At 41.4% G+C, this 21,920-nt stretch overlaps 1 protein-coding gene across 6 annotated transcripts in view; it reads right to left on the reverse strand.

Moving 5' to 3' along the window:
• Nucleotides 1-21,920, reverse strand: part of LOC306980111 (chemokine-like protein TAFA-1) — a 130,945-nt gene that overhangs the window by 108,410 nt on the left and 615 nt on the right. For all 6 annotated transcript variants that reach the window (XM_079579351.1, XM_079579353.1, XM_079579356.1 and 3 more), the window contains exon 2: nucleotides 20,336-20,471. In XM_079579351.1, coding sequence (XP_079435477.1) covers nucleotides 20,336-20,459 — 124 coding nt within the window. In that variant the 5' untranslated portion in view covers nucleotides 20,460-20,471. The remainder of the gene's footprint in view (nucleotides 1-20,335; nucleotides 20,472-21,920) is intronic.

Genomic DNA, 21,920 nt, shown 5'->3' on the forward strand with positions numbered 1-21,920 from the left:
TATGACCATTTGATATTCATTTAATATCTAATATTCTGACTCATCGATCAAATGGCCTTTTTTTTATATTTTTTTTTTATTATTATTTATTTTCTTACCTTTATTCAACCAGGAAAGTCCCACTGAGATTAAATATCTCTTTTAGAGGGGAGTCCTGGCCCCAGAGGGGAACCTATTGTACATGTTTTTAGTGGTAGGGGAAATCAGAGGACCCAGAGGAAACCTACGCAGACACAGGGAGAACATGCAAACTCCACGCAGAAAGGTGGGAATCGAACTTGGGGCCATCACCACCGTGCCGCCCGTGAGCTAAAAAATAATAGAATCCATGTTAAAAAAAAAACACACACACACAGTCAAAATGATTAGTTCATTTTCATGTCTTGTACTTTTTTTGTAATGTAAAGTGCTCTTATTGACACGACAGTTACAGGGACAAACAAGAAGATGGTGAAAGACTGTTGTGGAGCGGAGGGAGCAGCAGGAACACTACTACTTTGTTGTACGTTTACTTACTTACTTAAAAAAAACAAGGACAAAAGTGCATATGTTAAAATAAAAGAAACATCTACTGGCTATATAACTAGTCATATTCCTTTTGTAAAAAAAAAAAAAAAAAAAGGTTACAAATATGTATTGAAAGTGGGAACTTAAAACCAAAAATGAGCTTGAGTGCATCATTACATCCCTACTATTTACTATTACTTGCTTGTACATAATTCTGTTCCTCTTTGCACATTTTCCTGCATGTTTGCACCCCCTGAGGGTTCTTGAGAGCTGATGTAATGAGTGAATTTCCCCATTGTGAGATCAATAAAGTTGTATCTTATTTTATCTTATCTTATATGTACTGTATATCTATTTCATTTCTGTTGTGTTTTCCGGTATATTCTTTCTCGGACCTTCCCTCGGAGCGACCAGCTGGTGAAGAGGCCGTAAGTAAACTCGCTAATGGCAAATAAGCTACACATTTAAAACTGCGGCAGTGTCGTGTTTTTGAACATATGGTGTTTGGGGAAAATAGTAATTTGTTGCACGTTGCTGTGAGCTGCATGATAAAAAAAAAAAAAAAAAACAGCAAGGTTGTGTGTTTATCAGCTCCTTATTACTCAGTGTGAAGTACGATTTAACTCAATTGCAAGAGTGTATGTCTGAGAGAAGGCGAGAGAAGGAGGGAAGGGACTGAATGAGAGACACAGTGTGTGTATATGTGCTAGCAAATGAGAGTGGGTCGTGTCTGCATTAATTACAAGCTGCACAGTTTGTACTAAAAACAATTTGGGCTGGCTCTGTCACATTCCAGCTATAAAAAATGTTTTCCACTGCTTTATTTAGCAACAGAAAAATGGATGAAAATGAAAAGGAGGACCCTTGCGTCTTAACTTCCGGGTTGAAAAAGAAAAGACATATTTCGAAAAAAATATATATATATATATATAGTTTTCCATTTTCCCAAAGGTAAAGTAATAACATATGTATTTTGACAGACAGTGTGGAACATTGAGGGTTCTGTTTTGAAGAATAAGTGCATAACCCCTTTGCACTACTCTTTCCATTATTGCTAGCATTATATATATTTTTATAGCACATGTATTCACAATGTAGGTACAGTTATACTATAGCTTATGTTCCATCTCCAATTGAATGATTACAAACCCCTTCTTTGGGTGAACACTTCTGCCTTCTGTGTATACAACATCTGCTACAAGCCGCCGAGAGCCACATTTGAGTGGGGACTTATGAGATTGCTTCCAATTCACCACGGGGCAAGACTGCGTGTTCTCAAGAGCCTTTAAGACCTTTGCGAGGCCCTGCCGCCGCTGCCACCGATAGCATGACTAGCATTACCCGCGGGGAGAGAACCAGGATGGTGTGAGATAACATCTGTAATCCGGCTGGAGGACTTCTCGCCTCTGCCGGATCCACCAAATCTCACCGCATCGATTCAAAAGGTGAAGTGGTGCTCATGTTAATTCCAGGTTCTTGCACTCTGAACGAATTGTAGCGAGAGGTGACGCACTGTTGAGAGAAACTGTGGTCTTGTTAATCCAGGGGGGACTTTCTCAAGTGAGTAAACAAGGGAAAGAATAGGGTCAAGAAGTACAGAGCCAGATATAGCTATAGACTATTCTGTGTTTCAAATAATAAGAATTATACAACTGTAAGTACAATATTTTCCGGACTATAGGTCACGCCTTTTTCATAGTTTGGCTGGGGGTGTGCGACTTATACTCAGGTTTGACTTTTATATCAAAATACATTATTATATAATTTCACAAGTTTGTTATTTTTGGGCAGCAGAAAGAAAGTTCGGAGTGAGCGAAAAACTTGTGAGGGACTGGAGACTTACGCTTACTGCAATGAAGAAAACAAAAAATGCTAATCCCGGGCTTAAAACTGGATGGCCACAGCTAGAGGAACAAGTTTGCAAGTGGGTGCTTGAACAACGTGCTGCCTGGAGAGGCTTGTCAATGGTGCACCAGGGTGTCTGGTGCGACTTACACTTCGGAGTGACTTATAAATGTTTTTTTTCCTCTTCAGTAGGAATTTTTTGGCTGGTGCGACTTATACTCCGGAGCGACTTAAACATGTTTTTTTTCCTCCTCATTACGCATTTTTGGCTTGGTGCGACTTATTCTCCGGAGCGACTTATATATGTTTTTTCCTCCTCATTACGCATTTTTTGGCTGGTGTGACTTATTCTCCGGAGCGACTTATGTATGTTTTTTTCCTCCTCATTATGCATTTTTTGGCTGGTGCGACTTATACTCCGGAGCGACTTATAGTCCGGAGAATAAGGTGGTTCCCTGCTGTTTTTAGTTTGCAAAATTATCTCACAGAGAAGAAAATAGTTGGAGCGGGCTGCGGCACCACGGGTCACCAAACGCCAAGACAGCATCTACCCAAAGGCTGGTAAACTCTTGAGCATTGAAAATCCACCTTGAATTGTCTCCTTTTGTTCAGTTTATGAATTATAGCTATTTCTATTGTGAAAAACCATAAGCGTATTGTACAATATGAAACAAAATGCCTTGAGGTTACCAGGATGTAAGTGGCTGAAAGTGACAAACGGTGTTAGAAATTAAATCACAGTCCTCCGGTTGAGTTTACGCATGCGGATATATTAAGTCGTTCTCATTCCGGAGGTACCAGGATGTTGAATAAACATTGTATGTGACATTTTCTCCTTCTGTTTGCCTAAGGGTGTTAAACAAATGGGTTGCCTTCTCATCCTTGACGCAATGCACCTAGCTCCATTTTTAGATAAATGTCCCCAGCAATCCTTGCGCACAAAAAACACCTCAAAAAAGGCAGACTGCAAGAGGTTAGAATAAGCAATTGCAACTAATCTCACAACAGACAGAGGAATATCCTTTTCATTCAGAGTGCATTTTTTCCCTTTCTTTGCCCCACTTTGATTTGAGAGTCTGAAAGGCATTGCGAGAGTAGCTTTATACAACACTCAGCAAAAACAGCAAAAGGAGGGAAATGGTGCAATGTATTACTAAAAGCTCATATACACTACGGCAGCCGGAGGTGTTTGGCGGGAAAAAAAAAAAAAACATCACAGTGCTGTGTCTCTCCGTGCTTCTCCAAAGTAAAGCCCTTGATCCCAGACAGCGCAGCTCAATGGCTCTAACTTTCGCAGTTATAGAGAAACATGTAGCGCTCAACTTTTAAGGCATCAAGGAAGTTTTCAGAAGCACTAAACAGCCTCAACATCTGTACAAGAGGAACGCTGAATGACAAACGCCCAATGGTGACACGCGTTGAAAGGAGAGCAACCGAGATCTGATGCCTGTTTGCGAGTGAACAGCGACGAAGGTAAGTAAGACCACTACCACAGGCCTACAGTGCAATTCTATTGTTCACTAATGCAGAAGTGAGAGTCTAACACGGCATAATCCATTTCTGCCCTGTTACACAACGAAATGTGCAACGAAAGGCCCTAAGAGGACAGTTGCGTTCCAAATTCATTCCTAAATTTCACATACAGTATTAATACCACATTTCCTCCACAGGGATGACTTTATTAGCATTTTATTCAAGCCTTATAATTTGCATAATGCATATTCATTTTGCAGTAATGAAAGCCCAAAAGGACGAGGCAAGACTTATTTGCGCCTGCCGCACATTCGAATTACTTACACTGACAGCCGTATTACGCGTTCATATTGAGTACTGTATATTACTACTCAGACATCCATCATAAATTTCATTGACCAATTCTGTCACGGTGATGAAAACAACAACAGACAGCTAGTTCAGAATCCATTAAAACGCTTTAAAAGTTAGAAGCACAGAACACAACATAATTTGGTAACACTTTATATTAAGGTGTGCCCATTAAGAATTAACAAGGCATTAAAAAGCATTAATAATATGCTTGTGAAGTCTTAACATACTGCTTATTATACTTTTGTCTGTTAACATACTAATTGGCCATTAATAATACGCTTATTCATAGCCAACCCTAAACCTAACCCTCACCTTAACCCTAACTCTAAAATGATTACTAATGCTTATTAATACTTAATGAGTTCACCTTAATCTAAAGCGATACCAAAATCTGTGAAAGGGCCTTTAATCTCTTAACCCCCACCTGAACCAAGCACATTTTCTCCAGTTTGGCTTTACCCAAAATCTAAATGCTTCTCGAAAAATGCGTCAAAACAGCAACGGAGACGAGGATGAAAAACGTAACAAAAAAAGCATCAAAAGAGCGACAGCAACTTGCCGGAAAAGCAACAATGACACAATAAAAGCGATATAAACACGACTTAAGAGTGATGAAAAAGCAACCAAAAAGCCAAAAAAGAGTGGCAAAAAATGTGGCAGAAATGCGATGAAAAACTGACGTAAACACAACAAAATAGCATAAAAAAAGATGAAAAAGCAACCGAAACGCGGAAAAAAACAGCAACAACACGAAAAATAATCTGTTTTGGAGGTCTGAGCTTTCAAATGAGGCGTGACTCTGCCCTATAGTCTGTAAGCTCCAGTCGAGAAGCTTTTTGTAAACCTGAACTGGAGAAAATGCGCTTGTTTAAAGTTAGGGGTAACTTACCCCTAACTTTAAGTACAACAGTAAGTGGGGGTAAGTACAATGAGTTATGCAATACCTTGCGTAATAGTACTTGCAAAATATACCAGAGCAGGAGAAAAAGAAAAGGACTCAAAGGAATAAGCTATTGAAATGATTAGGTAAGAAGCTCTTACAAAGACAACTCATTACCTTAACAAATAATAAAAGATGCATACAAGGTTGAAGTAAAAGAAAATGCAATGAAGCAAACTAGACCAGCAGAAAGCAATACCAGCACAACCTCTACAAGAACCATGAAGGAAATACTTAAATGAAATCAATTTCTTGCTCATTTTCCTTTGAATTATCTTAGTAATATATGGGTCTACTAGGAGAACCCATTAGTAGTATTCACTGTCATTCCAATTTAATATCCACAAAGTACACATAACCCACGTCAACCATGTAAACACAGATAATAAAGGTAAGTAAGATAAAGCATTTCAGTCTGAACATCTTGAGGACTGTGCCACGTTTCCACTGATGCCTTCTGGGAGCCGGCTGAGCAAGTTCCATAGAGGCGTTTATCCTGGCTTTATAGTCACTGCTCACAAAACTTACAGAAGGCAGGTCAAAAGGTCTTTTTGTTGGAAAAGCGCTGTATCTTAGCACACTGAAAACCTCTGGGATGTGAGATGAGGCAAAGAAAATCCCACTCTAAGCGCTGGCAGCTTCACAGTGATATATCCTTACTGCCAACTTTTCTGGCAAAGGCACAAAGCAAGTGATGGGGATGAAACCCTGTCTCACAAAGTTAAAGGCACTATACCTTTGTAACCTTTTTTGGTCAAAATGTGACAAAATAGGTATTTTTACCCTCGTCCTTTGGAGTCAATATATGACCGAAGAGGTGAGCCCCTTTTTGTCACATATTGACCGTTTGGGTTGACCCTATACAAAATATCAATACATCATAATGCAATGTAAGGCTTCTTTTTCCACAAACTGCAACTTTTACAAAACATATTTTTATGGGCCAAAAAGAATGTTACACAAATAAAAATGGTTACAGGGCCTTAATGTAGTTTCTCCAGTGTCTGGATCTTCCCAATAGGCACAAGGCACACACACATTTTGAGGTAATTTTCCCATTGTCAGTTATATCATCAAATATATCGTTATCGTGATATTTCTTTTTTATATCATGATATAGATTTTAGGCCATATCTCCCTGCCCCAGTTGAGATCATTGAGATCATCATTGAGAAGCCTCACCATGTTTTAGATAATAGTATTTTTTAGGTATATTTAAAAGCATTAAATCTCAGGGTGAAAAAGTCGGAGAAATAGCGCACTGTGCAGCTGGCACAGTGCGCTATTTCTGTTGTTAACGCTCTGAATAGGTTCGACTGATGATGCCCTGGCTGTAAGCATGCACAGCGCCCGGCTGACCATTACGTTTCCCGAGCCAGCTTCTTGCCTCAGAGCGTGTTTTAAGACAGAAGGATGTAGCACGGATTTGCATAACTCTACATTGAAAATAACTGAGCGAGGAAAATGGATTTGATCACAAGTTTGCTAAGCAGAAGGCACGCAAAGGTTGCTTCAGCCGGGTGAGTGAAAGTTTGTTAATTTTCGCTGGTGGTCGCTGTGCCATCGTGTCTGTTTGCTTGTTGATGAGGCCATTGTTGTGCTGTTAGCTAACGTGGTGTGTTCAGTGGGTTGGATTTTTTTGCGCTGTGTGCAGGTTACGGATAATATAACGTAGTCATTGTCCATGGCACTAATGATCTTCTTGTGTTCTTCTTTCCCTCTGGTCAAATGTGTGTGTGTGTGTGTGTGTGTGTTGGGATAATGTTGCTAGTTGTCATTGTGTTGCTAGTTGCTGTAGAGGTAGGCTCTATGGAAAGTGGATTTATGCAAGAGACATTTTTTTTGTATACTACCTGTTTGCGAACCTTTTGGGCTTTTTTGAATTGTTAAATTCAAATCGCCGCTACATGTCCAAATGTGATCAGATTTCCATGTGTTACACATTGTTGGAAAGCTTGGAGGCCACACTTTAACAATCTGTGAAAAGCTCAAAATGCTCCAGAACCGACTTGTGTCCCTGATTCCTGTAACTGGGCACAACTATGTAAGGATTATTATATACGTAGTGCTGACAACTGGGGCACATGTGCTGATGAGGATTTCGCCTGGAGCACCTTCTTCAGGCAGCAGTTGGAGAGCAAAGTGAAAACAAGTTTGTCAGTTTGTGTTCACCCCAAAATATAAACTATCCAAGTTGCTGTTTGGAAGATATGCCAATGTATGTATCGAGTTTTTCTCCAATGCCAAAAGATGTGGGGAAATGTGGGGGGAAAAATTGGAAAAGAAGTGGAAATAGTGGAAACATGTGGGGAAACATGCAAAAAAACACGGGGGAAAAGGAAATAAAAAATGGGGAAACTTTTTTTTTTTCTGTTGAATGTGTTTGTTTGTTTGTTGCCCTTTTGTCGTCTGTTCAGGACAATTATCTTTTAGAGATGTTTGACACACATTTTTACACATTTCTGAAAGTCCCCAAAATATTGAGATATTCATTGTTGTCAATATCACCCAGCCCAAGTCTCAACTGCCATAAAATCGGCAAAGTCAAAACCCGAAACAAGTCAATACAAATATAGCTACTATCCAGCACTGGGATTAAGTGAGGCAAAAGTCCATCTATAAACAGTGAGGGTTGCTCGGCCCGAGACAGAGACGTGCAGGTGTCACCTCATTCCTCATCCTCTTTACAGACCTGGCACACCGGATGCTCCCGGGGCACCCAGCCATGTGCACTCAGCCTGACACCCGCTCTGCCTATACACCCCCAAATGAAGATACATGGCGCAAGCCGGCAGTAACTAATTGTGCCGCTACATTTTCAACACTCTGTCACCAATCTGGGCGCTAACAGTGCAGCTGACTGACACCTTTAAGTGCACGATAGTCAAACAGCAGCAGGGCGGAATTGAAATCTCCCTATGATTATCGGAGTAAGCGCCATCTGGGATAAAACAATACGATATGGGCCCGCGGGCACAGCAGGATTCACAAGACAAATAGACCTGGGCTAATGCTGACAGAGCAACGCCGCTGGAAAATTTAGACGCGCTTTCAATCTTTTTTTCTTTTTTTTTTGTTGACACCTGGCCGACATTTCTAACCGAAGAGGATATCCAAAACTTTCTCATATCATTATTGTTTCCTGTCAGTGCACAAATACATAGTGGATTTCAGCGCAAATTGAAAGGTATAGCAGCAAAATTGCCATTACACCAAAGATGGCAAGTTCTGTTCTTTCCCTTTGTCTTCCTCCATATTCAGTAGACGTTTATACTAGCAAACAAAACTTTTTCTTTTTCTATGTGTGAGCACTTAATTTACAAATATGTGTACATAATGAATGCTAATGCTTCTACAATGAATACGTGATTTACATAATTAACAATAAACAAAAAAAGTTCACGTTATTTGGAAATTGCTGAAAGACAATTTGCATTAAATAAAACCAGAAAAGACGAGTAAAACCTCACTAAAGAAATGAACGTCAAGCCCGTTGCTACAGTCCATTCTCCTTTATGCCCACTCGCACATGTTGCCCGCATTTAAAGCGCGACATGGCATTCTAATTACCTCGCACCTACATGACAAACCGTCTGCTTTGTTGCATATACGTGGGAGCCAAATGAAAAGGTTGGGCTGAGTAAATTGGTCGCATACGCTTAAGACAGAGAGTCGTTTGTCTGCCGCCGGGTAAATGAGTCGCCGGGGCAAAGTAAGTCCTCCGCAAACAAAACACTTCATGAGTAACATTTGTCCCCCGCGGTGGTTTTAAATGATGCCACGCAGAAAAGCCCTCGCGCATCACAATTACCTGGCTCTGTTGCGGGCAGAGACGAGCGAGCGAGCGAGCGAGCGAGGCGGCCAAGACTCATCAACACAGGCGGGGAGTGTTCAAGGGCTCCAGAAGCCTTGAAGTGATAGAGACGTGGAGATTGTGTATAAATAAACGATCGAGGAAGGAAATGTTCTTACTTCTTTAAACATTGTGTTAAATGTGCTAGTTGTGGCTGGAGAAAGAGCATGAGAAATGCAACAAGGTGGAGGTTTTAATTGAATCTAGCAGCAAAATTGTGTGAAAAGCAAGATTGGAGAAAAGCGGTTGAAAAATGCCTTGCAAACGATAAGTCCTTCACCCAGTATTAAAGGTGGTGCTCATTTACAAAGTTATTGGATGATACTTTGTTCACACTGCGCATTTCTATTCCAAACGTCTTCTGTTTTCCGGCAACATGAATGAATTTCTGTCCATTCTTTGTTAAAAAAAATGGGCGAAACATTCCAAGTGTGTTCAAAAATAATGCTGATTTGTTTGAAATGTTTGCAAAACATTAACCCCCACCTCAACTGAGCACATTTTCTCTCAAATCTAAACGCTTCTCCACTGGAGCTTACAGCCTGTTAGCCTGGCATCCAGAATGATACCCCTCTGTATATTTTATACACGCGGGATATCAGTCTGGGCAGGGAGCTGTTTCCGCCTCTGCCAAACTGAAATGGATTTGTGCAATCAGAATTGTTTATTTGCGGTCATGTGTTGCTGTAAAAACACGTAGACTGTAAAAAATAACAGACAACTCCTCCTCGCTCCACCCCGTTTACCACAATGACCACATTCGAGGGGGAAAGGATGTCAGATTTACAGAATTCTCCTCCCCAGCTCTGACGAAGCATGTTCCTAAAAAGGGCACAGGAGCGGGATCTTCACTGTAGACTCGGCCCTTGCGTGACGTGGAATTCGGTCGTAGCCGCACAGCTCCAATGCTAACAGTCCAGACCTCATTAGTATACGAGATTTCTAAAATGTTTCTTATGAAAACCAGCCTAGTCCCTTTATTTACAACTAATCCAGTGTTATCACAGGAGGCACCAGGCTCTAAAGTTGTTTTTAACGTGTTTAAAGTGCAATGCATTCCAATGGGGGCTAGCAGCTATATGGAGGTACTACAGCAATGGCGGTGCAATGGCGGCCCCTAGTGTCGTCGTCACAAAGCAGAGCAGTCAGCGGCCATTGCCAGCGTCACGTTTTGGAAGTTCCCTCGGTAACAATCTACGGGCGGCACCCAGGAGTTTTTTTTCTAATCAGCAATCAATGACCAAAAACACATCGGCAGTAGGTGAGTTTTGTGATTCATAATGTGTTTGAATATTAACGCAAAACCGCTAATAACACCACTGACTGCCCTTCGCTGATTGGTTTACTCCACTTCCTGTTTGCTTGCATATGTTACCCTGTAGAAATGAAGTTGATGCGGAGTCTAGCCAAACTCACACACTGGTACAGCCTGTAGGCCAGTGTAACACCACATTTGAAAGCTAAGAATTACAAAACTCATCTAAGCTTTTTCCTTGTTTTTGTTACTATGTTTTTGTTGTTTTGCCCTTTTGCCGTCTGTTCAGGACAATGATCTTTTTGAGCAAAAAAGAACAAACTCATCTAAACTTTTGCTGGGTTTTTTATCACGTCTTTGTCGCTTTTTTATTGGGGGTTTTTTGTCACATTTTTGTCATGTTTTTGTTATGTTTTTGTCACATTTTTGTCATGTTTTTGCCATGTGTTTACTGCTATTTTTGTCCTGTTTTTATCATGCCTTTGTCACGTTTTTATCACGTTTTGGTCACATTTTCATTTCATTCACCAAGTCGACAAACATTAGCAGAAAAAGGATGTCTGGCAAGTACTAAACAGTCCAGATTACCCACACAACTTTGGCTGCATGCTGTGGCTCACCTCTGAGTGAATATCTGATTAAGTGTGGAGGCCAATGTAAAGAAACAGGAGTCGAGTGCCAATTCACGCTCAATCCCCCTCTTTCCGTTGGCCGGCCATAAAGCGCAGTGTAATAGGATTCCTAAGCTTTTCCACTGACTGCTTCCACTATCACACAGACATTTAAGTGCACTAATCCATGACAAATTGTCTCATCTGATCCATGACAAATGGTCTGAGTGCTGATAGAGACGAGAGGAGAAGGGGGAGAGGTGGAAGGAGAGGTGAGGAGACAAAAGAAAATTGCCCAATGACCACGCAGTCGTAGGGAATTTATGGCAACAAGGACAATGTCAAAGCAGGGGGAGCGACTTAACGTGGCCCTTACAATTCTCTGACAAGTCGGGCTGTGTGCTACTGTCAAAACTGATACTCCACTAAGTTCAAACAAAAATCAATTTGTTCTCTCATGAAATTGTGGCAAAACAAGACTCAGTGGTTCATGATACAACTTTTTATGTGGGAAAAAAGGTTGACATTTGTGCATTTGTGACCTTGTAGTGCCCCAGTGGCTGTATGAGTGGTCAGCATGGTGGTCAGCATTTACTTTCCATCACAGTGGTCTGTAGGACGCTCCAGGGTCAACTGTTTGGAAGGTTTTCACTCTCCTCACGAGAAAACCTACAAAACAAGTCATCCTGGAGCATTGTGGAGACCACTGTGATGGAAAGTAAAGGCGCCATGCTGACCACTCATACAGCCACTGGGGCACTACGAGGTCAAATACACACAAATATCAACCTTCTTTATTTTTGTGCCTAAAAAGTTGCATAATGCACCTTTAACAACAATAAATTAGGATCAAAAAGAGGCTACAAATGAACTAAACAAGAAAGATCATGACTAACTTTGTCTCAAAACTGAACTTTTGCGCTGCCTTGTGCTCTTTCCTAAGCATTATAGGTTCTCACTGGTTAAACTAAAAACTTAATTAACCCCATCGTGAGCTTAACAATGTTCGTGTCTTGAGAGTAAGAGATGTAGCTTATGACGGTCCCGCTGTGGCGCAGATCGACCCTCGAAACCAATGCACATGTTCAACCCTCTCCCCCGCCCCTTCCCAGCTGTGGAGTCTGGTTGGAGGAAAAAGAGTTTCTCCACCTCTTGTACTTCCCATTTAAATGCGCTACGTCTGGAGCTGCAAGATGTCAAAGTGGCTCCTACCCTGGACCAACAGCATCAAAATTTGGTCTCTAAAGATATTATGTTTCTTCAGTACCTGCTATTTTTTCGATACCTGTAGAACCTAAACATTTTTTTCAATACCATACTGATGTCATTAAACGGTACCCAGCATTACTATACCAGTGAGTGGTGAAAACGTTCTACAGCCCTGTATGTTTATTGTTTGTTATGGTCTACTTCATTTATTTACAGTATGTATTTATTTTTGGGGTGGTCATGAATCAGGTGTTATGTTCAGTTACTCAGGGCTTAACAAATTCATTGGATCACTTCTTTTGACTTTTTGCGTTCTCACCTTTGATAATAAGAGATTTACAGGAATGATCACAATGAACAACGATGTGTTGTTTTGTTGCTTTCCTAATTAGCAAAATAATTTTCTTTCTAGCGGCACTTTTAACGCCAACTTTGCCAAGTCAAACTCTCTGTTTAGCCACTTTGGAAAATGTTATTATAAGGCGACATTCATTTAAGTGACTGTAATTTAATTGCTTTTGCTTTCACCATCAATCCCCAAGCTAATTAGTCCCCACAGTTTAATAGCGATGTAAACAAGGCACAAACAAAACCACAGCGGGATGGATGGTTTTACACTTTAACTAATGAAAGGAATGGATTGGTTTGGGAAAGGCAGCGTGAACTCTTCTTCCAGATCTGAGTTGTGTCACAATCTTTAAGCCACTCTGAAAAATGTGTTGTTGCTGTGCATTCCACAAAAGCCAGTTTTAATCCACACACATAATCAAAGCTCAAAAGCACTTCTACAATGTAAGGCATGCTTCATTCTTCCATCAGAAATGTATCGTCTGCATTCAACGCATCCTCCTGTAATTCTTAGGCAACATATCAGGAACTTTCAACCACACAGCAGATCTTGGTCAATTGAAGTATTCAATTTAACACTGAATTTGTATGTACCCTCATCAAACCCTAAACAACATGGAATTTTCACATAGGAGTCCCTCATATTATTGTTGTATGTGAATGACGACCACTTAACTAATGGGTAGCCAGTTTAACGCGCAGTTAAAAGAGTACTGAAACGCCTTTTTGAGGACTAACGTTTTTGTTATAAAAATCTGTTGGGTGGCCGTGTGTTTATCTTCTGTTGGAGGGAAGGACATTTATTTGTAAAGCGCTTTTCATAGACATGGCCACAAAGGAGCTACCTTTCATTCACTCACCAGTGGTGGCAAGTTAACAATAGAGTGTAGCTCTGGGGTGGACTGACATCACGCTAAGACAGAGATGACTTTGAGAAATCGTTGTTTTTCTTCTTATAAAACTCCCAATTCAGCAGAAAATGTGCACTCACCATCTTAAGATTGTGTTTGTTTTGTTTGTTAACCTCTTAACCCCCACCGTAAATAGATTTTCTCCAGTTTCACACAAATGTAAAAGCTTCTCGACTGGAGAGGTTACAGCCTTTAGGCCAGTGTAAAGCCTCATTTAAAAGCTAAGACCTACAGAACCCATCTAAGCTTCTTCCTGCTTTTTGTTATCATGTTTTAGTCATGCATTTTTATCACATTTTCGATGCATTTTGTCAAGTTTTTAATGCATTTTTGTAGCATTTTTTGTCACACATGTAATGTAACTTTGATCAAGCAACAAAAATGTGATGAAAAGAACAGCCAAACACGTGACGAGAAGCTTAGATTAGTTTAGTTTATTGATTTATTTGGTAGGGACAGTGCATGTTAATGGACAAGCCACACCGGACTGTAGCTTTGGGCTAATTTCCATCCGTCGTCCCCCATGTGCACTCTCAAACACACTCTCATCCATCCTGGACTACACAGACACGCGGAGAACATGCAAACCACACAGAAAGTCCCCGTCCCTGGTGGGAATCGAACCCCAGACCTTCTAGCTGTGAACCACTATTGCGAACCGCTGTACTACTGTGGGTCTTAGCTTTCAAATACACTGGCCTATAGGCTGTAAGCCCCAGTCGAGAAGCGTCTAGTTCTGGGTAAAGCCAGATCTAGCCAGTTAAGGGTTAAGAGGTTAAAGGGACTAGATAGAAGTTGACATTTTTATACTCGCTACTGCCACCTCAGGTCTTACGTGTAACTGCAATTTCTATATCAAGCTCAAGCATGACAGAGCTTCGGGCCCAAATTAACAACTCTTTGAGTGACAGTGCGGGGTTTTAATTCGCATTCTACACACTAGGACATTCCTGGAGCATGTAGGGGGTGGAAAACACATCATTTTAACATTTTTAAACTCCGTCTAGTCCCTTTTAATATTCTGTTTTCATGACTTCAATTGCCAATGGTCATAATCTCATGCATTGTCATTTCTGTAGCATTGGCCTTTGATTTGCCACACTGTTGTCTGGAAAGTTTTGATCAATACCCACACTTAATGTTCAATTATTCATCATAACATAAATGTGTATTTAAAGGCTGTGCGCATAAAGGCGTAACTGCCGCTCATTTCTCCCACTCCATTAGACCTTATTATGCTCTTGTTTAACTATGTGATGTGTCCCGCCTAATCATAATAATTACATGTTTTCTTCCACCTCAAAGACTTTTCCAGGCCATCAAAGCATCATGGCACATTGAACAAGTTTATTAAAAAGTCGCCCCATCATTTGAGATTAGACATTACGAGCCATTTCCAGGCAGCAATAGTCGGCAAAAATCAGCTACTACTTATTTTTTATTCTCACTATAGTTCTGTGCTATCACAAGTTCCCATTCTTTCATACATGAAAAAGGGAGGAAAAAAACAAGAGTGAAAAAAAAAAAAACAGGAATGACGCAGTGAGCAGCTCACACTGACTGGAGCCTCAGACCAGCGCTGTGTGCTGTCACAAATGCCCTGGTTTGTGTCTAGCCTCGGCCGCAGCATTGACTTGTGCTGGCTGCTTTGGCAGGTGGGGAGTCTGGCTGCTGCGTGTCATGTCACATTCGTCTCATCTGTCAAAGCACCGGATTATTCCTTGAGAGACCAGAATTGGCGCCTTCGAAATTTAGGCCGTCATCAATCATCCGGCCACAGTAGCAGGGACGCAAGGAGGGCATGGGAGCTCTATGAGAAGAAGCAAAGACTCATAGGGGGAAAAGAAGAACGGCTTCTATCCTCAGTTAGGTAACGCAGCAAGTAGATCTCTATTGATATTGACATGGCAATAAAGTGTCCAATACTGTATCTTTTAGGTCCGTGGTTCAGGACCCAAAAGTGGGTCGCGGAACCGGTTTCAGAGCATTTCCCCCCCAAAAAATTATTTAGACATTTATCTACTGAAAAAGTATAGAAACACTTCCTAAATTGGTTTAAGCTGGTGTTTTTAGTTGTTTTAAGATGATTTCAGCTTTTAAGATATTTTTATGCTTATTCATCAATGCTTTGTGAGGAAAACACAATGATTTACATTATACAGTGGGGAAAAAAAGTATTTGGTCAGTTTCACATAGACATTCTATTGGATTTTGGCCAAATACTTTTTTCCCCACTGTATACAGTAAAACAAATTCAAGTCGTATTTGGGTTGCTGTTTGTCATTCGTGGGTGATGGTGGGTCCCAATGCTGTTGCAGTTGAGAACCACTGTTTTAGGGCACGCTATGCTGCACAAGGGCTGGGCAAATAATCTAATTTGAATCTAATCGCAATTTTAATGAAGGTCGATCTCGATAATCGCGTGGTATGTTTAAATCAACAGAATTGGCCAATCCTGTCGTATTCTGGAAAAAAAATATAGATAGCGCAATGCTTCAGCACCTGTCAGGTCAATCCCAGGGATCACTCGGCCCAAACAAACAGGAAGCACAGGATTGCACATGCGGCAGCAGCATGAAGAGAGGACCTGGTGATTTTTAAAGGTAAAATCAGTTATAAAATCGCACAAACTCATATAATGGGCAAAACAGAATCACGCGAGGAGCAGCCAGAGGATCTAGAGACACGCACGGGAAGGAAAGGTTTACCTCCGAATAAGGGAAACTATCGATTGCTATTTGGACCATGTGACTATTTTTTAGGCTGCAGCCGTGGATTAGCTGGTCTTCAAACAGTGAATTGTAAGTTTAATCGTCTTTATACTTATAAATGCGCTTTTTACTTGTATTTCTTCATGTGCATAGTGTTGTTAGCAGAGTTAGTTGTAGTTTTCAGTTTGGCCACAGCATCTGTTTACTTGCTAGTCTAGGAAAGACCACATTTATTGTTTTGTTTTTTTTTCTACAAAAAATCAAAATCAAAAATCAAAATCGATCAATTATGGCAAAATAATCGTGATAATTTGTTTTCCATAATCGCCCAAATTATATTGATGATGCTCACGTTTCTAAACTAATCCTATATGTCACACCTGGGCAGCCCTCACACCTGCCCAAGCAAACCAAGCTGCGCGGCCTGATGACATCATCACACAAGATCTGTGACAAATACAACAGTTCTATCAGGCTGCGCTGGTAGTCTAGCGGTTCAGATGCGCTCACACAAATCGCGCGGGCCGGACTTTCTGCGTTTTGGATTTACTTTTGTAATCGTTTAGTGTAAGAATCGAAAACATAATTGAATTTTTTAGTCTGCAGTTCAAAGACACTTCACCCTGCTTGCCTCTAGTGTCTGCGTACATTGGTGTATGAATGGGTGAGTGGTTCCTTGATGCAAAGCACTTTGAGATAGAAAGGCGCTATATAAACGTGACCATTTACCATTTATCTGTTTGGACATTTCTTTCCAAAACTGCACCTCTCCCTTTGAGTTGTCTCAGCCCCTGCCCTCCATCTGAGATAATGACAACATCAAACATGAACACACCCTATAGGAGGGACATCAGAGGATTCTTCCAAAAGCTTTTACCGCTTCAACAGGCAGCGACATTACACCCTGACCCCAGTTCCCCTCCTCAGAAAAGCCTGCGCACCCTTGACAGTATATGTTAGGATGCGTGGGACCATTTCTGCACCGCCTGACAGGCAGCTGGGCTACCCGCCAACCAACCACAACAGAAATTTATTTCAGAACAGATTTTCTTCAAAACCACCAACGTTTGAGGGAAAAGACACTATTCTCTCTCGCAGCACGCCACTTTGCCGGGGTAGTTGCCTGGATATCGTGTAATAAAGCAATTTAGGATGCAATCAAATTTCGTGTCAGAACAAATAAAATGAAAGCACTACGCAACATATTTTTTCTATTTTAAAAACCATGCCTCATCACACATTTTACAACTTAATTTACTGTAAGCCAGATGCTGCATCACATCTTTTCATTACCCGTTTGAAACAGCAGCGTGTTTGATTATAGAAAACAATAAAGCATGAAAGGCAAAACATTTCTCTTTTATTTTACCGTCCATGTCCTACATAACTCTCTATCTATTTATATCTGAGGGCTCTGGCCTCAGTGAAACCAGAGAGCTGCTCAAATCATAAAATCAATTCTAATTCAAATATTCATCACAGCATTTCAATTCCAAGAAAGCGGTTCTGGTCAGATCGGTTGACGCCACGCCACGGTTGAGTAAGATTGATGCCGGCATAATCCTCTTAAAAAAAACATGATATACAGTCAATTGTAACATCGCAGGGCGGCCAGGGGTTATGTTCTGAGATGTTAGTGTGTTGTGGGTGCAGCATAGCATTTATAGCCCCCTCATTTGTAAATTAAGTGGCTACCTTGGTGTTTTGTTTGTTTATTTCTATTTAGGACAGCGTTTTCTCTATTTTATTTCCTTCAGTACCTTCTAATAGCAGACCATTTCTGGAAAAAAGACCTTTGTGCACTCCGCAATGGATATAAAGCATTCTTATCGATCGTTAACCAGCAGTTTAGTTGTTGTTTTCGGCATTGCAGTGACAGTGAAGCTCCGTGAAACGTGCTTAGAAAGTCATCTCTGTGGAGAATCGGAATATTAGAAAGATGTTACTAAAAGTTTGGATCTCATATAACGATTTCTTTCTTTGTTGGTGAGTAAAGTCAAATAGAGAGCCTTTAGAAAGTTGTTTACAGCTTAACGGTACTTAACCAGAAAACATTCACATGGGTTCTTGTAGCTTGGTGCTTCTGACTGAAACCCTGAATCAGAAGAAGGGTCCTTGAGCACTGCTCCCCCTCAGCAGCAGCACTGGCGAAAGGATGTGTCAAATGGATCAATTGAAAACATGCTTCACTTCGCACCTTGGCCCTCTTGATCAGCCACGTGCGATTTGATTGCGACATAAAAAGGTCCGGATAAAACGCTGAAATACGATCACATCTACGGTCTATGTTTACAGCTTCCTCTCAGACCCCGATGTGTCCTGAACGCAGCTCCAGTATCCCCCGGGGCCCCATGAAAACGCCACGCCATAATGGCTTTAGTGAAGAGGAGCTGTTCCGATGGCCGTGCATGCGCTGAATGTGGGGAGAGCATGTCGGCTGATCACTCTGACAGGGGAAGCTCACGCACCACTCCGAGCCATGGGTGACGCTTCTGAACACAAGTGGTAGTTAGCGGCATGGGTGGAGGGGGGGGGGGGGGGGTGGGGGGGGTGGGGGGCTGTTTTCGCTCCCTCTCTTCTTGCCTTTGGGATCGCTGCATTATTCAAAAGACACTTACTGAGCCTTGCACTCCCTTGTACATCTTTGGCACCAAGCGCGACTTGCCAACCAGTCACAAAACAGGGAAACTAGAGGCTGTGCTTTTTAAAAATTCATCCGCAGCAACTCTGTCGCTCATCCCTCACCCTCTTGTTCCAATTAACAGCACCGGAAACACATTGAGCATTTTCCATCATAGCTTTGTTTTGTTTTTTTGATGTGTCAGCTGCTCCAAAGAAAGCCAACTCTCTGACACAGTCTCAACTTTAAGTCGGCAATGTTGTTAAAATCCAGTGGTTCTCAACTGGTATGGGATTGAGACCCAAAAATCACCTTAGGACGACAACCCACAACCCAAATACAACTTACACTTGGAGAATATAATGTAAAGTATTGTCTTTCCCTCGAAAAATGTTGTTGAGTAAGCATTAAATCTGCTAAAAAGCAGAAATTGTGACAAAAACAACCCGATAACAGTCAGTTTGAAGGAACAGGCCACCGTTTTTCCATACTGAGATAATGTTCTTATCCGAGCTTAGACAAGTTCATACATACCTGTCTGGACTTTGTGCATTCCCATGGAAGAGCGTGGTCGCTTCTAGCTTCCCACCCTTTGGGGCCATAGGAATACATTGGGAGATGCCAAATGCTAACAACATCTTTGGTCCGTTTGCATGACTGAGGGCACGCACAAAGACCAGACAGGCACGCATCAACTTGTCTACGCCCAGGTAAGAACATATCTAAGTATGGGGGAAAAAAACAGTGGCCTGTTCCTTTAACAGACTCAAGTAGTGATTCTATACTTTTTTCTGTACATAAACATTAAAAAATTGTTTCTGGAAAAGGCTCACGACCCACTTAAAACAGTTCCGCAGCCCACCGTTGAGAACCACTGTTATAATCCAATCATGGGAAAACCAGATGCCGCATCTTCTTTTGCCTTTCCCACTCTGTCATGCGATACAGAAAGAACTCAGAATGAGATAGCATCAATGTTTAACAAGTGCTTAGCTTCAAGTCAAAGCCCCACTGGTTACGCGAGATGCGCACATGCTCATTGTGAGAAGCTTAAAGAAAGCCTTTGCCTTCCCCTTCTCTACAAATCCACATACACCAAAAGCAACAGCGGTATAAGCTTTCTTCATAATCGGAGAATTAGATCCGCCTCAGCATCTATAGCTCTCCCCCGTTTGCCCCCACGGTGCGCGAGTCTTCGAGCCTAATTGCCAAACATTTTCAGTGCAAAAGGGGCGAATCGTAATTGTCATTTCCGCCTAAGCCACAATGATCAAAGCTCCCCTGGCTACCACAGTGCAGTAATAGGGATTTATGCCTACAGCTTGTCTTACTCCAAGCAGTCTGCCAGCGAGATTCAGAGTTAGGCATTCTTCGCCACGCACATTCACACACTTGCTAGTAATGTCGGTGGGTGCTCTTTATCCACAAATGCCGGCAAAGGGGAGGAAGAAAAAAAAAAAAAAAACGCAAAATGAATGCGAATTTTATTTTGCCACGCCTGATGTTTTGTAAAATGCAATTACAAGCCTCAGAAGTAGTTGCATCTTGTATAACTGCGAGCAATATGAATCACCGTGTTACTGGTAGACTACTGTGCTAAATCATTCTGACATACTGCAGCAGTCGAGAGAGGTAGGAGCAAAAAAAAAAAAAAAAAGAAAAACGCAGCAGAGGAACAAAAAGAGAAAACAGACTTACCTAGCGTGAGAATGTCGGTGTGACCAGGCCGGGCCACGTGGTGCTGCTGGATGGTCTGGTAGAGGGTGGCCTGGCACAGGAGCACCCAGCCCAGGCTAAACCATGCGGCCAACAACCAGGACATGGCACGGGCTCACTGCACGGGACAGAGATAAGAGGACAAGAGGAGGACGTGGATTTGAAACTATCACACTGTTGAGAAAGATTGTGAAGTTGATATTTGCAGATCAAATTAAATGCTGGAGTTTTGCGTTGGATTCTTCTTATTCTGCAGTGCATTACATAAGTGTACGGATATTATTACCAATGAGTAGGATTGAGACATGATTGTTGCTGGCTGCATGTCTAGGGAGAATATGTAGTTTAAGACAGTTCACTCCCCAGGCATAAACTTCTCACACAAGAAACGCGAGAAACTTGAATAATATCGTGGGTTTAAAGTGTTTCAAGTCCACTGCAGTAATAAATACTAAAAAAACTGAACTTACTAATCAGGCAAAAAGTATTGCAAATTATCAAGCAAATACTGGGCATCTTGTGTGGTTTACACGCCCATATCTAACCTTTAACTGATTGATTGAGTTTATTGTTTGTCTCCCAAGGGAGAAATTCAACTTGGAGGAGAGTCAGTTTGCAAATATACAAATACAACAACATAAACGCATTACAAAAAAGACAGACACCCAAGGTGACAGAAACTCAAAGAAGAAACATACTGTCTACGGAGGCTGAAAGTCTCAACCATTTTCTGTATTTCATTCTTCCAACCATCTCCATTGAATTTTAATGGTATTGAAAATAGATAAACTTTTAAACTGACTGATTTCTATCATTGGCATGCAAAGTTAATAACATTTGGCTACTTAAAACAACAACACAGACAAAATGTTTGTTGACCTCTTTCCTTTGCATTTCTTTTGTTCCTTTTTTATAATCAAATACTCGTGCCAGCTCAAATCCCACTAAGCTACTGTTGCCTGGACGTGTGTATGTAACACTTCACCTGATCACCTGATTTTTTTAAGGAATTTATTACTACATATTCATGCGCACTGTCAAAGCCTGACGCTGTATAGTTGCATTTAACTCGAGTTATGTCAAACTTCACACCTAAAACACAACTCGAATCAGACCAAGCAGAAACAGCTTCAGAGAGCATCCCAAACTCTTCCCTCTCGTTGCCTTGATCCGAGCGCGATTGTGCCGTGCTTATGCAAACTAACACATGCCATTTGCATGACTGCTACAGTTAATTACAACAACAACAAAAGCAGCTCGGATAAGTGACTCGACGATTAAAAAGGGCCATCAATGCAGAGAGCGGGTTTTTATAATTGATTGTTTTGGATCTCAAGGAGAAAAAGTGTTGGTGGATACAGCACCTGCGGAGCAACCACGCAGCTCTCACGCACCAACCTCACACCGCTCCGTTTGTTTTAAACGCCTTGAAGTGGGCTATACTAGAACAGAAACACACACGTATAGTTGCAGAACAACTTGTATAGCCTTATACCGAAATCTCACGAAGCAACGCTCAACTTAGCTCATGACAAATGTTCGTGATTTAGCCCATTTCTGCCATGTG

This window comes from Gobius niger (assembly GCF_951799975.1).
Source record: "Gobius niger genome assembly, chromosome: 20".
NCBI lineage: Eukaryota > Metazoa > Chordata > Actinopteri > Gobiiformes > Gobiidae > Gobius > Gobius niger.